At 46.6% G+C, this 16,693-nt stretch overlaps 1 protein-coding gene across 50 annotated transcripts in view; it reads left to right on the top strand.

The window, feature by feature from the left end:
• CACNA1C (calcium voltage-gated channel subunit alpha1 C) overlaps positions 1-16,693 on the top strand; it is a 757,779-nt gene that overhangs the window by 697,817 nt on the left and 43,269 nt on the right. For 36 of the 50 annotated variants that reach the window (XM_045465322.1, XM_045465309.1, XM_045465310.1 and 33 more), the window contains 4 exons: positions 6,117-6,149; positions 9,440-9,568; positions 11,817-11,882; positions 13,446-13,537. In XM_045465322.1, the coding sequence (XP_045321278.1) occupies positions 6,117-6,149; positions 9,440-9,568; positions 11,817-11,882; positions 13,446-13,537 (320 nt within the window). The remainder of the gene's footprint in view (positions 1-6,116; positions 6,150-9,439; positions 9,569-11,816; positions 11,883-13,445; positions 13,538-16,693) is intronic. The other 14 variants (XM_045465313.1, XM_045465325.1, XM_045465332.1 and 11 more) reach the window with 1 other exon arrangement.

Below are 16,693 nucleotides of genomic sequence, written 5' to 3'. Positions count from 1 at the left end.
CCTCAAGAGATTTAGCAGCGCATCTATCAGCAGTCTAGTTGGCAATGAGGAGCCATTTTGAAAGTCCCTGGGCCTCTGCAAGGAGAGGTTTGCTGTGCAGGCAGTGGACCACAGAGTACCATGAGGGCAGATGTGATAGAAAGTCAGGCCTGATAAATCAGCCTGGTATGCAAGTTTTCCCAAAGCTGTTGCCTTGAGGTGTCCTGCAGGCTTGACTCGAGAAGTCCGTGGGAACCTGCTTTTGTATGGAAATCCTGGTTTCAGTTCTTCATTCAGCCTGTTCTGGCAGTTATGACCCAAGGCTCCTCTTGCCCTCTGCTTTCTGACCAAGACCCCTTCACTTTCTCTTTTCCTCTAATTTTCTTTCCTTTCCTTTCCATCCCTATTCTCATCTTTTCTGTCCACACACAGCCCTCTCCTTTCCCCTAAAATAGAAGAGTGGAAGGAGGCTGTCACAACACACCCCTTGGTTTAGCCAGACCACCATCTGGGCCTTGCCAGTGTCTCTTACATTAGTTCCCACAGGCTAGCAAGCTACTGTTGGTGTCGTTGCCAGAAAGTTTCTAAAGCAAAGGGATCTAGAACATTCCATGAGCCAGCAGAGGATGTGAGAGATCTATACCTCAGGCAGGTTCAAAAATGCCCATGAGTGCCCCCCAAAGCATAGTCTATACCATTTTCTCTTCATATTTAGTGCTTTTCTCTCTGTCATACTCTTGTTCTCTGTCTCCCATTTTCTCTGTCCTGCTGGGCTTGAGTTCTCCTCTCTCTCTCTCTCTCTCTTTCTCTCATATATAGAATTCTTTGATGTTGTTAGCACTGCTGACAAACTGATTTCATTCATTTATTCTTTATGGGTTTCTTTTGTTACTTGAGTGAAGCATATTGACTGTCCTTCCCAAGGGAAGATAAAACTATCTTGACAATTTAATTAGTCTTGTTTAGCATGAATTATTGGCAGGTAATAGCACCTGGGGAGCCATCAGGCTGCAGGTGAATAACACAATGACTCCTGAGGCTTTAGCTGCTTCCAGCCACATGAGCTAGCCACTGTGCAGCTAATGATACAGGGGTCTCAGCTGTCCACTCTCTGCAACCTAGCACACAGAGACAGGAAGAGAAAGAATGAGCCAGGAACCAACAACCCCCATGCTCTGTACCTCTCCAAAGAATCCCTTAAAGGAAGCCCTGAAGGGGCATTTCAACTGTGTGTCTGTAACCACAAAGATTCAAGAAGGGCCCTTCTCCTTCTGGCTAGAATTTTACAATGGGAAGCAGATACAAGCCAGGAGGTTTCCAACATGGTGGAGGTGGACAAGGGGGAAAGGGGGCTGCTCTTTCCACTCTCCACTGCCTCATATTTGAGCTTCCTTTCATTTTTTCCTGCCCTTTTCTGTCCAGTGTTTCTGCCTCCCTTGTCATTACCCCTTCTTCCTTTTCCTAGCACCCCTCCTCCACAGATCTATCTCTAAAGACCAAAGACCTCCTCCACAAACCAAAATGAAAATTCTGCTTAAGAACTGCTTGCAACAACCCATATTTCCTTCATTTTCCCTTAAATCTTAAAGCCATTGACAGCTACCCTCAGCTTCTATATATCCCAGTTGACTTGTGCTTATTTAAACTTTACATCTCCCTAGCAAAGAAGCTCTTCATTCAACTTCAGAGGGGTTACAGTTTAAAACATATTTTACTTTGGTCTCCTTAAAATTCCCTTCCTTGCTGCCATCTCTGGTGGCTCTAAGTTTTAGCATCTCCCACCTCCACATCTGCAGGGCCACACTTTAGTTCCTGGTTGAAAGAGGAGATAAAAAGGATAATGAAGACTCTTCTGCCTTAACCTACATTTGCTGGCTCCTGACTGTGAAGGTGGTGTCAAATATCTCTAGAGGCCCCTGACTCCTGCTATTTCCAGTCATCCCTGCCTGTACCAACCTGATGATTGTCCTCCCAACTTAGATTAACTAGATATCACCAACAAAACCTCAATCCCTCTGCCTTCCACCATCCCATGACTCTCTTACAACTGAACCAGATATCCTGTCTTGCAGATCAAATTAAGATGAGATTAGAGACAGTGAATAGAGAGAAGCAGAGAGCAGAGCTTGGGAGGTAGGGAGGGTGCCAGCTGGACCCAGACTTTCAGGTGGTCTGAAATGGAACTTATATTAGATCTACTCCCTAAGCTCTGGACAAGAGATACTTAAAGAAAAAAAAAAAAAAACAGTTCTGACTCACATGCTCCTGTGACATTGCTTTTGACTCATGTTTCAGAGGAATGTAAAATTTTAGCAACTGATATTATAACCATTGTCTCAATGGCGGCCACTGGGATGGTGCCTTCCTCTTCTGTGGGGCCTGTTCATGACTTAGCCAAGAGCCAACCTTCCCTGGAGGGAATCAGAAAGTAATCTGCACCTTTCAAAGTCAGCATGTCCAGAAAAGTGCAGCAGGGGCTTATCTCTTTAAAATGCTCTGTAATGACTCCATCCACGTTGCTGCAAATGGCAAGATTTCATTCTGTAATGGCCTGATCTCGAGAAAATATCCTGGAATACAGATTTATTGGGTACTCCAGCCTAGATATCTACTGCCCAGCTTCTAATCCCTAGTAGTCCTCACCTCCTTGCTGTGTTGAGAAAAGAAACACTCCCCTTTTATATGGCTAAGAGGTATTTTCAACAACCTTTTAGTTCTTCAGAGAGACTGACTATGTAATGTTAACAATTGGGAGACACATTCCACTGATTCTCCCCTTCATCCTTTTGGAAAAATCTCCATCTAGGAGAATCCTCTCCTTATCAGCCTCTGGTATTCCCTGAGTTTCACTCTTCAGTATCCTACGCATGCATGGTCTAAAGATGGTACCCCAGTGAAAAGGAGCAGGGAAGACATTCCAGAACCAAGACTTCATCCACTGAGGTGTAACTTCTAATTTGATCCTGAGCTTGATTCAGAAAGACAGTTTTCCAGAAAATAGCTCCTATTTGCTGTCCAGTGCCACTCATATCATCATTGCCAGGTATACAAAACCTAGGTAATCTGCATAAATACACTAAACAAGGTACATGAGTTTCCTTTCTATTTGCCCTTAGCCTGTTAGCTGGAACCACTAACCAGGATTCTTTATGAAAATATTCCACCTCTGCCTCACCAATTGAATAATAACCTTATTTCATTTCTACCAATTGTATGAACAAATTAAGTTAATTGACCAATATCTTTAAAACCCTTGAAAATTACCAGACCATTAGAAAACAAAGATTAAATAATTGGCTGCTGAGTGCCTACCATTACTGAACAAAATGCCACTGGAAAACTCAGCCACAATGTTCAGAATAGATAAGCAGCTCTGTTGGCTCACTGTAGAAGGGTCTCCAGGCTCATGGGGCATAAGTCTTCAGAGTCTTTCCACCTTTTCCTCCCCAGGAAGACCACAGATGGAGAAACTCTAAGCTAACTCAGGGGAACTGGGAGCAGATCTGGGAAAGGGTCAAAGACGAATGGCATAAGTACTCCAGGCCATCAAACAATTCCGAATTTAGTTCAAAAAGTAGAACTATTGCTAGGTGACCTTTCAGGGCAGTATACCAGGGAATCACAGAGTGGCAAACAGCACAAACATGGCTCTGGGCTAGAGGTGCAGGTGCCCAAACCCAGTGGGTCCAATCTCCCCTTCTAGCTCACCAAGAGATTCCACTTACAGCCAAGCAAGGGTACCAAAGACTGGAATGACTACACAAGATCATCTAGGAAATGTCCTTAAGGCGTTGGCACTATGTCAGTGTACTGTGGGCTCTGTGAGGGCGAGGGCTGTATCTCAAGCTTCTTCCTATTTCCACTTAGAAATCACCCAATGATTGCTTTCTTATTATGAGTGGTTAGTTTTTTTTGAGACCCTGGATCTTAAAAACATAGTTCTTCAAATAAGAATAGGCTTATATGAGACATTGACAAACACCACTCCCGTAGATCAAAAGTGCCCTCTGAATAGCATAGCTTAACACCCAAGAAAAAAATTAATCTCCAAATTAAAATGAGTCTTCAGATTCTCCCAAAGTGAGACCCTTAGGAGAGCTATCATTACCTGGGCTGGGGACCCAACATAGGAGTCCCAGAGAGCCCCATCCTTCCTCTCCCTTCTTCCCTCATTGCTCCTCCTGACTTCTTCTTACCCCCTATTATAGAGGTGTATCATAAGTATTATTAAGTTAATACATATTTTTAAAATAATAAGATACAATCAAGGTGATTAGAACATACTCAAAGCTAAATCTTGAAGTAAAATATGACTTAAATACATGAAATCTTCATTCAATGAGAGCTGTGAAAAGCTAAAAAGCAACAAGGAAATACACAGTTAATACATTTTAAAATCCCACATGTGGGATTCTGAATGTTTAAGAAGTAAGAAAAATGGTTAAAATTTTTCATGGCTGGGGGTTAACTCATTAGGGCCACATGACCCAGATATGTTCTCTAAATTGTCTCCATTCTGGTCCTGTTCAGGATAGGATTGACCCAGAAGATGCTTAAGGTTTTCTCAGGGATCTTAGGAGTAATGGAAGCTTTGGTGGTTTTCAGGGTGGATCCAAGAGGAGAACAATGGCCCATGTCTCCTATGGGAACTCTATCTAATGCCCTGGCATCACATGTAGTGTAGATTTACCTCTATCTGACTCACACTCCCTTCCCCATTATAGCTCTAGAAACACAGAACTTCTTATCCATTAACACAGGAACACAAGCAGTCAAGCAGCTTGAAATTACTTCTGTGTGTGTGTGTGTGTGTGTCTGTCTGTCTGTCTGTCTGTCAGTGTCTGTTTTTGTCTGTTTCTATGTTCTATCTCATCCTGCTAGCTAAATTCTAGTGACCCCACAGCCTCCAGGCCTGTCAACTGACCTGGCAGCTGGTATTCCTCATGAAGCAGAAAGCAAGATCTAGATAGAATGCACTCTGTAAGTGACTAGAGAGGTGTCCCTTCCCTTCTTTTCCCTTGCCTCACCCTTTCTCTCCACCATTCCTAAAAAAGGACATCTTAACAATTTGCTATAGGAAAAAAAAGGAATTTGCTGAGAAATCTGTTACCAAAGAAGTATTTTCAGTCTGCAAGTAAATGTCTAGTTGTGCACATTTCCATCCTTCAAAAATTCCATTACATGTTTCCTTGTTTGTACCTTAAAAACAGAAACACAAGAGCAACCATCTGAAAGTGGAGGGTAAAAGCAAAGTCATGACCTTCTAGAAAGAGTTAACAGCTCAGATGGTCAGGATCCTTCAGGGGCTTAGCTCTGGGGCCCAAAGAGTAGGGGCATCTTCCTGGATACAAGCTCAAGGAACTGGGGGTTGCAATGGGATACTCACCAATGGCCAATTTCCTCAGCTCCTCCCCTAAAATGAACTCAGCAGTCAGACCCATAAGAATAGCTTTTTTGAGGGTTAATAATAATATCCTAAATTGTGTGCAAGTCTTCAAAATGTAAAAAACATTCATTATGGCCAAGGCTCTACACCTATAGACTGGGAGCTAAGCAAGACCAACTCCCGCCTGAACCTAAGCTTGAGGACAAGCCCCCACTACAGGGGGGTTGAGGACCACCTCTTTAGATCCTCCTCAGTGATAACTAAAATTCGGTTTTCCCCTAAACTTGAAGGACCATTACCCTTGAACTCCTCTGCTCAAGTATGTTTGGGCAGGGATGTGCACTAAGCATAACCAAGGCCTTTCTCCTTCAGCTGACAACACCCAGGGTAAGCTAAGTTCATAAAGGTTATCTTAGGAGACATAGCTCATTTCAAAAAACAAAACAAAACCTTCCTGCACAAAATTCAGAAGAACTCATTTGCCACGGGTGTGAATTATTTAATGTGTGCCCAGAAATGGTCCTGAATAGAAAATGCCTTTGGGTCCTCACTAGATGTGAGACACACCTATGCAGAGTTCACTCACAGTGATGTCCCAGAACCTGCCCAGCCTATGCTTTGTATTTCTTTCACTTGTTTCCTTTTGCCCTCCCCTGCCACGGTGTTGCTCCTGTGTTAGCCGAGACCTAGAATACCAGGCATCTTCGTTGGAGACTCATTACAGCTTATCTCTATCTGCCTTTCTTTAAAGCCAGCTGAACATACCCAATGCTCTCCCTTTATGGTAAGACCGACCCTCCTGACCACGCTGTTAGCTTCTGTGACCCTCCTCTAACACCCCCACCATCACTCCCCACCCCGGTCCCCAGAGTCTCTCGGAGCCCAGCCTCGCTCCTGTTGCCGTTGCATGTAGCCACCATGTCGTGTCTGTCCTGCCCTCTCCTGCCTGGTCGTGTGTGAGCCGTGAAGTGCTGTTTGTGTAATGGTGTTCTTTTCCCTCCCTGAGCTTTTCTCTGGGTGATAATTCACTGTGATCTTGACCATCTAATGAGCCACCGGGAGAGAATCGGACCCAAGGGCCATTTCCTGTTAAACATTCTGAGGACTCCACCGGCTAAGTCTCTAGCCTTAATCTGATGTGGGAAATTTGTGCAGGGCACCCATAAGCACCATGGTAAGGGCCTCCAGAGAAAAGAGGAAAGAGAAGGATAACAGAAAGTCAGATGATGACTTCCCACTAATCATCCAGTGTCTGTAACATCTGGCCTCCTGTGTGCTCAGTATTTAAGGCCACAGTAAAATGTGTAAGGTGGAATTTATTACTGACAGTGTGGCTGAATATCCAACCACTCCAACAAATATACCCATGAATTTTTCTAAATTGCTGAAGTTCATTAAAATTAGGCTATCCCCACTTTTCTACAGCAGGCTGCAAGCAGAAAAACAAACTCAGTAGTTTGGAACACTCCTGATGTAGGAGTCTATGATTCACTTTGCCTAAAGTGACAGATGCCACTGGGTGTGACCTTGAAGCCTCCTTGGAGCAACCTTCTCCAAAAAGCTGCCATCACATGTTTTAAAACTGTGCCAAGTGTGAGTTTTTAAAAGGATGAGTGAGTAGGTCAATTCCCTGAAAATCAGCAGAATGGGGGCAAGATTGGGCCAGCCGGTGGTGTCTCCTAACACAGCCCATCCCAGGCTGGCTGGAAGGCTGCCAGGGAAAGGCTGAGACTGGATGTTGTACCCTACTTCACAGAGGCAGCCACTGGGGTCTGCTTCTTCCCAGCAGTGTCATTTGGCTTCTTAGAGGACGTTTTTGTGTCTACATGGAAATGTGCTTCTACTCCTTCTAGAGTGTTAGGAAACTAGCTACTTGTGGGGACCGGGGAGGGTGGTGAACCCAACATGGAATTCAAACTGCAAGCTTGACTTTTATTTTTTAACTTATTGGATCCAGATGCCCCTGTAGCACCAGCTTCTCAAACTCTTGACACTCAGAGCTGAAGTTCCCCGTGTAAGCTTGTTCTTTCTTCTTTTTTCTCCTTTCCCGAACATAGTGGAACTGACAGCTGAGTTATAAAACCCCAAGCCTCCTCTGCCTTCTCCTCTGGGGGAACACAACCTCCTTTTAAGGAGAGAAAATAGAATTTCAAGTAGATACATGGGTGATAGAAATGCGGAGATTAAGGGCATCAAAATTCAAAATACACAGGCAGGGTAGGGCCCAGGGGCAGGATGAGGAGTCCCATCCTGAGTCCTGCAATAGCCCATGAGCAGGCCCCCAGATGCCCACAGGTCACCCTGTCTAAGGGGAACAGGCCCACTGACAGGATCTGAGGCAGCTGTGGTTTGAAAATAGAAGAAATAGTGTGACTCCTCCCCTGTCTGGAGAGGCAGACAACTAGGAGAGACCCTTCGGACATGGTTTCTGTGCAGCCTTCCCAGGGCAGAGTGAGGGTGTGCCGACACGTAAGCTGCTGCCTCTGAGGTTTTTGCCCCCCTTGTGGGTCTCCCATGCTGAACAGGAGTAGTAGGATGGGTGGCCTCGGGAACCACCAGCCATGTCAGTGACAGCAGACCATGGGGATTAGAACAAAGGGCATTTGTGCTAATAGGATTTTCAGGGGTGCAGACAAGGTGTGGATGTTGTCAGGATCTGGCCTGGAAAGGACTAAAAAGAAAGCAGAAAGGTGAATCAAGAATGGGGAGGGCAGACACAGATCCAATGACTGGAGACTCCTCCCTTGAGGGAGGCACAGGACAGGAACAGTAACAGGAAGCCCAAAGGTCCATTCTCTCCTGGTGCTGACAGGGTTGGGTGAGCTGCACTAGCTCTGGGGAACAGGCAAGTGGCTCCCAAGGGGCTGCCACCACTGGCTCTCTGGCCGGTGTGGGCAAGAGGGCCAGGGATCAGTCCATGTTGTTCTTAGGTCTGGAGGCAGAGTGTGACAGGGCAGCCTGTATTGCCCCTGAGCCCTGGGCAGGCATGTGCCCCAGCCCCAGGCCCCTCCAGGTCCAACAGGCTCACCCTGCTAGCCAGCAGACCCCCAGCAGCACCATATTCCTGCTTCCACTTGCCTTGGCCTGGATTCTGTCCTTCTTCACCTTCCCCTTGCCCTCAAGCTTCAGAACTCCCCTGAGGAGATGATCTGCCCTAAGCAGAACCCCTTGGTCCTCTCATATGGGGACGTGGACTTTAGGGCTCACTTTGAGGGACTACCCCCCCACCTCACCCTGCCTGTGCTCCCCACCCCTTCTAGGGTCTCCTACAGCCTGGAGAGGGTTAGGGCCTCTTAGAAGCCCCAGGGCAGAGGGGAGTAGAACAGCTTCAGAGCCCAAGGGGAGGCAAGGGCTGGGAAACAGTCACCATCAGAGCACTGAGCACTGAGCAGCAACCCTATTCCTACCTTCCCTGTAGCCATGTGGGAAGAGGTAGCACAACAGGAGCTCTGGAACCCCGAGCTGCCAGGGCACAAGATCCTGCAGTGGGCGACGCACTCCAATCCTGTTTGCTGTCAGCCCACCCGGCCCACCAAGACCCCCAGTACAATCATTCGGGGTCTGGGATGGAGGCCATGACCTGACCCACCCAACCACCTTGCACAGAGCCACATCCCGCTCCGGATGCACGTCCCCCAGCCAAGCCAGACAAGAAAGAGGCTGGGCTGCTTCCTCAGCATTCAGCAGAGGCAGGATGCACCCAAGACAGCTAGCTCTCAGACTAGGAGATTTCAAAGCATATGGAAGTTCCTTATGGAATCTTCTGTTACTTCACCTAGAGGGTTAAGAATTAGGACTAAAGGGCAAAAGAGAACAGATAGGGTTATGGGCTCAGGGGCCTGGGCACAACTTGGCTCTGCAGAGACCTCAGGCCTGAGTTGTCTACCTGGAAAAGGTGAGCAGCTGGTCTCCCATCTGTGACCCAGTGGAGAGAATCTAGTGCAGCTAACCCTTCCCTGCCTGCCTCCACCCCAACCAAGGGCTGTGTTGCTCAGAGCAGGGCCCACCTCGTTCTTGCCCCTCCCCTCTTTGTTGCTGTGTTAACTACCACCTCCTATTGCCGATGGATTCCAGAACGCAGAGGAGAACTCCCGCATCTCCATCACCTTCTTCCGCCTCTTCCGGGTCATGCGCCTAGTCAAGCTGCTAAGCCGTGGGGAGGGCATCCGGACCCTGCTGTGGACCTTCATCAAGTCCTTCCAGGTAGCCACCTCCACCCTAAGTGGGCTGCAAGGAGAAGAGCCTCTTCAGCTCCCCAAAGGTGGGGCTGCACAAGGGTCTCTGCCCATCTCCTCCTGGGCTCCCTGCGTGGGAGGCGAGGTGATGCTACACAGGAAAGAACACCCCTAGGGGTCCAGTGTGGGGCTCACACTGCTGCTCGCCAGCTCTGCCCTTGATTTCCTCCTGTCTATAATAAGGTCATTGGGCTGGATTTGTGGTTTTCAAAAGCAAGCTCTGGAGCCCCAGGCTTCCCCAAAGTCAGAGCAGAGAAGGCTGGGAGCTAAGGGGGAGGCTGAGTGGTTCTGCTTTCTTCTCTCATCTATGTATTTTTCCACAAGAATTTACTGCACAAAGAGGTTTTTATGGTGGAAAAAATTTGAAAAACATGGGCCCAGATGATCTGATAACCTCAATGGCCCTCCCACTTTTGGCATTTTTAGGATCTGGCCGTCACCTGCCTCCCAGGAGGCATTTCTGCGGTGTCTGCTGTCCATACCTGTTTGTGGACTTAGCCAAATTCTCCAGGACCCCAGTGTCACTCCACTCAAGGAGAGATGGTCCCCTCCCAGGGGCACAGGGTTGCCTAACTATAGGATCAATTCTCTTTTCTCAGCCTTTATTTTCCATCTGTGAAAGCAGAATAATTGTCGCCCCTGGCCAGCGGGTTATGTAAGTCTGAAGTTAAAGAGCAGCAGACTCTGTGAGGCCACTGGAATTTTTTGAAGATGACAGTGTAGGGCCCCTGCACGTGCTGCCATGCTTTCTTAGCCCAGCACCAAAGGCAGCTTCTCCCTGCCCATAGAAGCACCACTGTCAGGCTTCCCAGCACTGAAGGATTCCTTCCTTGTCCCATGCTATGGCCAGTCTGAGCCCAGGGATGGGCATGGGAGTGGATCCCTGATCTGAACGTGCCTGTAACAGAAGATGCAGTCAGAGGAAAGTGCTCTCCAGGCAGGTGCCTGCCTCGCTTTGGAATTCTATTCCAAAGGCATAAATAAACACCCTTCCAGGCAGCCTCCTGCCCTAGGAATCATCATCAGAGATCCTTGACTGGATCAGCCTCGCTGCACTCCTCAGAGCCAGCTGTCCACCCACCAGCCCCAGGCTGGCTCCCCACTTAATGATGGCCTGCAGCTGCCCTCCCTGCCACCCCCAGCCCACCTCCCCCCAACCTGTGCCATGCCCTGCCCACTCCCTGGGAATCTGAGGGTTCCGGTGAAGCAGGACTGGTGGCTGGCCCTGTCGGTGGGTGCACCCCTAGGGTCCCACAGCTATGATGATTATACAGGCCATACACATTTCTCTGGGCAAGGAAAAAGCAAGACAGGGCTGTGTGGCATGGACGTGGATCAGGAGCTCTGACCTGACAGGAAAAGCATTCGTGTGATCTTGCAATGCCATCTAGTGGTGTGTGGGCACCTGGCAAGGCATTTCCCAGATTCTTGGAATCTCCTGGATTCCAGAGTCAGCCCTGAGCCCCAGGAGGCCTCTCCCACTCTCCCCGGGAGAAGCAGCAGAGACTCTGGAAAATGAAGTTGTCTGAGCTGCCAGGCAATAATACATTGAGTGAATAAAATATATGGGACCCAACAATGTGGAAGGCATTACATTAAGCATTTTGTAAACCTTAAATCATTTAAACTCCACAAAACCCCTGAGAGGTAATTCTTCATTCTTTTCATTCTTCAGAAGAGGAAACTGAGGCTCTGAGAGGTTAAGTAATATAGCCCAGCTCCTATGGCTAGAAAGTGGTAGAAATAGGATTTGAACCCATGATCTTTCTTTTATTTAAGTTTTTCCTTAGTAATTGTTTTTATTACAACTAGTAGATCATCATGCTACGTAAAGGAAGGGTGTAACCTGCCTCCACACCATGCCTCCCCAGGAAAACTTGGTGTGTATCCTCCATGGCTTTCTCCTTGCTGTATAGAGCCTAATTGAAGGACGTCTGCTCATTCTTGATAGTTTTTATTAAAGCAGTATCATACAATTTCCCTTACTCTGCAGCCTGATTTTCTCAGTACACCACACTCACTGCTTCTCGGGCAATTGAAACCAAGGGAAAATGGGAGGTCAATGCCATGGTTCAGACCTTCCCCCATACGCTGAATTTCTGTGGGGCCCTGGGAAATGCCACCTCCCAAAACCAGGCCACAGTGCCCCCTGGGAAGGGATCTGGCCAGCCATCTCCCTGCTGGTCTCACGCCCTGTATCCTGTGCTTCCTTCCAGGCTTTGCCCTATGTGGCCCTTCTGATAGTGATGCTGTTCTTCATCTACGCAGTGATCGGGATGCAGGTAGGACAGCTCTCCTGCTGCTCCTCCGCTTCTACTTTCTCTTCCCAGCAACCAGCCCCACTTTCCGGACACCTCCTCCCTCCTACCTCCCTCTTGCTCCGACTGTCCCTCCCTCTGCTTCCACTTCTGAGACAAGAAAGTCACAAGAATTAGAACATCCTTTCAAATGGCAGCCTTATGGATAGGAGGATGAATGGCCAAGTGCGGTACACAACTTCTCTCTCCTGCACCCCAGGCCTGGCCTCTGCTCTCAGGTAGGGAAAAACACTCCAAGATTAACACCAGGGGCCTCTGTAGAGACAGCCCTTCCAAGAAACAACACTTAAGGGTGTGTCAGACAGCACCCCTCCCTTTGCCCAGGTTTGCCAGCCTGAGAACTAGCCCCCAACCCCAGCATCATTACGGAGAAGCTCATGACTGAGAGGGAGGGAGAGAGGGAATGGAAGAGTGAAGGAACAAAGAAGGAGGAGGGAAGGAGGGAGTCAGGTGGGCAAGCTGTCCCCATCAAACACGCAGCAGTTTCAAGGGCCCCCTCACAGGTGCCCTCACACTCTGTGGCATTCTCCAGCTGGCCTCTCCTCAGGGCTCCAGAGAGCTCCCACAGCCTAGCACTCACACTGGCAGGGAGCTTTTCCTCAGCAGCTCCCTAAGGAAGATTCTCCTACTTATTCCTTGCAGAAAGACCTCAAGTTTCCTAGGCCGAAATCTTTTGAGATGAGAAGAGCTACCTTAACCCTCACCAACAGTGGCAGCTTCTAGGATAGTCATATCTTTAAATGGTCATAAAAATAAGGAGGCCCCTAATTTCATGGATAAATTAAGCTTGCCCAAGTCCAGACTGCTCTGAAATCCAAGAACTGAATTTGGAAGAGTGTTTGGGCATCTGGGCTGAAATGGCAAAGAAAAGGAGGCCAGAAGCGTAAGTCTTGAGGGCCTAGCAGTGACTGTAATCAATACCACAGCGCTAGACACTTGCAAGTGACTGCAAAAAGATCCTAGGCATTCTCACCACACCCCCCCCCCAAAAAAAAAGTTACCTGTGTTAACTGTGTGAGGTGATGGATGTGTTAATTATCTTGGTCTTGGTAACGATTCTACATTGCATTGTACATCAAATTACCACCACATTGTACATTTTAAATAGACACAATTATCTTTGTTAATTATTCCTCAATAAAGTTTTTTGAAAGAGAAAAAATATATATTCTCAAGAATCTGCAGCCAGAAGGAGGAGGAGGAGGGGAAGAAGACCAGTGAACCCTCTGTCCCTACACAAAGCAGGGTGCTGGTTGCAGCTTCCACCTGCTCTTAGCCCAGCTCCCAGTGGCCCACAGGAAGGCCCATGGGTACTTTTCCTCTTACACCTGCCCAGTGTGGTGGATGGAGATCAGGGGCTGGATAGGTCAGCAGGTGCCTGCCTCCATGAGGCCCTGCCAGGTCATGTCAGGGGACTCAGCTCAGCTATGGACTGGATTGACCCACAATCAGCTGTGACCCCTAAAGAGTCCATTGAACAATGAGTGTCCACCATGCACTGACTTACTCTCCTCTCCCCCTGCTTAGGTGTTTGGGAAAATTGCCCTGAATGACACCACAGAGATCAACCGGAACAACAACTTTCAGACCTTCCCCCAAGCTGTGCTCCTTCTCTTCAGGTGAGTCTCTGAGGACAGATGCACACAAACACACCTACATGATGCAGCCCTATGGTCTGGATGCAGAATGAGAGGGAACTCTTCCAGGGGACTGTGCAGGGAGAGAAATCTGTTGTTTCATTGTTATTTGCAATACTTTCCACTGAGCTGCCCACTGGTCACTGGCTAGTAACCACCCAAAAGCACTAGGTCGTCACAAGTCTAATACTGAAAGCACCATGGTTTGGAAGCCAAACAGGCTTCAAGCCAAGATTGTGACACATTCGCTGTGTAAGACACCTAACTTCTCTGAGTCTCAGCTCCCTTGCAAACAAGTACAGCTATACCAATGTCAGTGTCATTTGCTGTAGTGGGTTATTATGTCCTCATGCACTTAGTCTCCTCCTCATTTTAGCCAGCCATGAGCCTTCACCCCTCTTGGAAGGCCACCACCTCAGGCCTAGCTGGAGAAAAGAGTGTTTCTCAGCCTGCTCCTGAGTGAGTGAGTCTATGCTGCAACCTACTTCTTCCTCATCTGACTCCTAATGACCTCTTTGGTCCTTCTCAGTTTCCTGTTCCTCACAGCCTGGAACTCTGGGGCCCCTATCTAGACCAGGGCTGGTAGATGAGAATGATTTACCCCATCCCCTGGACCAGACGACTTCTAAAGTCCATTCCAGATCATATATTCTACATGTTATGGCCCTGGGAGAGGCAGTGAGCTCTCTACCATTCCCTGGGGTCCCTTTCCAGAAGATCCAGAGATCTATCAGACAGCATCACTTTCACCAAGTTCTATCAAATCCTTTCCCCACACCCAAGCTCAAGTATCATTATTGCTCAAAATGTATTAAATCAAAACACTTAAGCCTGTGCCATATTTAAATATCAGAGCTGAACACAGATATAAGACTGAGCACATGGGTCTATCTCCCCTCCTGTCCTAAAGCCCTTGATGACAGAAGATATTTCTTAAAAGAATAAACCCATAACAATACTAAGGTTGGGGGGGGGGGACATGAAAGAGTGCTATTACTGAACCAAGAATGTTGAGGAATTTCTAAATGGAAGAAATCAGATGGGGTTCAATTGACAAAGGAACAAGATCTGAAGAAAACACCTTCCCAACAATGTGTGGCCTGTGAAAAAAGTGAGAGCACTTCCTGGATCCACAGGTGCACAGCACAGGAGAGACCATGACCAGGCCAGCTCCTCAAGGACCTGTATTTGGAGAGCATTTGCTAATGCTCACAAGCTGAAAGCAGCAGCACTGAACATCACACCCCTGGGCTTTGGGGTCTGAGAAGTAGAACAGGTCCCCCCAAGGAACTCCACCCTCAGAGATGCTACCTTCCCACCTCACCTGACAGCACATCTTCTCTTTCTTCCATGATCTCCAAAGAGTCTCTCTAATGAAAATTTGATCCACAGAGTTGTGAACTGGGTTCTCAAGCACAAATAACAGTCAATAATAATATCAAAGTATTGGGGGGAAACTAGTATCAATAAAGAAAGGCACCATGCTCAATTAGCAGATGAATGAACACATGAGGAGGAAAAAGAATGTATGAAGCTAAAAGATTTGAAAATAAATATAATTCATATCTTTAGAGAGATTGCAGAGCATATTACATCTGTTAAATTAAGAAGGAGGAGGAGAAGTGTTTTTTTTTTTTTAAGTTCATTTATTTTGAGGGAGAGAGAGCAGGGGAAGGGCTGGGAGAGAGAGAGAAAGAGAATCTGAAGCAGGCTCTGTGCTGACAGCTCTGGGCTCAGTCCCACTAACTGTGAGATAATGACCTGAGCCAAAACCAAGAGTCAGATGCTTAAGTGACTGAGCCACCCAGGCACCCCAGAGAAGTCATTATTAATAAGAACAAATTAAAGAAAGAACTCAAAAAAACATACAGTTGTTGAAATATTCAGAAAATGGGCACAGCTAAAGAATGAGGTACTGAGCTGAAAGGTCAAACCAGGATTCTCTTAGTACACAGCCAAAGGGACAAAAAAACTGAAGATATAAAATAAAAATTAACACATGGAGGATAGAACTGAAAATCCCATCTTTCTCATACAAATTCAGCTAGAAAAGACAGAAGGAATGGAGAGAAGGAGATGAAGGAATGATCAAAGAAAATTTCATATAAAGATCTGAGCCTTCAGATTGAAATGGCCTACTAAATGCAGAATAAGTTTGTCAAAAAGTCCCTTAGACACATTATGATGAAGTTTTAGAATACCAAGAATAAAGAAAATATCCTTAAAGCTTCCTAAGAAAAAAAATACTTTCAAAAGTATTCCTGGGAATGCAAGCTGGTGCAGCCACTCTGGAAAACAGTATGGAGGTTCCTCAAAAAACTAAAAATAGAACTACCCTACGACCCAGCAATTGCACTACTAGGCATTTATCCACGGGATACAGGTGTGCTGTTTCGAAGGGACACATGCACCCCCATGTTTATAGCAGCGCTATCAACAATAGCCAAAATATGGAAAGAGCCCACATGTCCATCCATGGATGAATGGATAAAGAAGATGTGGTATATGTATACAATGGAGTATTATTTGTCAATCAAAAAGAATGAAATCTTGCCATTTGCAACTACGTGGATGGAACTACACGGTATTATGCTAAGTGAAATTAGTCAGAGAAAGACAAAAATCATATGACTTCACTCATATGAGGACTTTAAGAGATAAAACAGATGAACATAAGGGAAGTGAAACAAAAATAATATAAAAACAGGTAGGGGACAAAACAGAAGAGACTCATAAATATGGAGAACAAACTGAGGGTTGCTGGAGGGGGGATGGGCTAAATGGGTAAGGGACACTAAGGAATCTACTCCTGAAATCATTGTTGCACTATATGCTAACTAATTTGGATGTAAATTTAAAAAAAGAAAAAATAAAACAAGTTAAAATTGAAAAAATACCAATTTTCATTATACTTGGTATTAGCAAAAGTACATACTAGAAGACAAAGGAATAATATATTCAATATTATAAAGAAAATGTACTTTTGGACCTAGACTCCTATAATGCAGCCTAATTAGCACTGTAACAAAGCAAAATAGATTCCAAAAGCATAAGAACCCAGAAAGTTTACTCCCTCACATAAACCTTCTCTGAAACAACTACACAAGGATGCACTTCCACAGAATGAAAAATTAATCT

This window comes from Leopardus geoffroyi, chromosome B4 (genome assembly GCF_018350155.1).
Source record: "Leopardus geoffroyi isolate Oge1 chromosome B4, O.geoffroyi_Oge1_pat1.0, whole genome shotgun sequence".
Classification (NCBI taxonomy): Eukaryota; Metazoa; Chordata; class Mammalia; order Carnivora; family Felidae; genus Leopardus; species Leopardus geoffroyi.
This window is presented reverse-complemented; position numbering and strand designations above follow the sequence as displayed.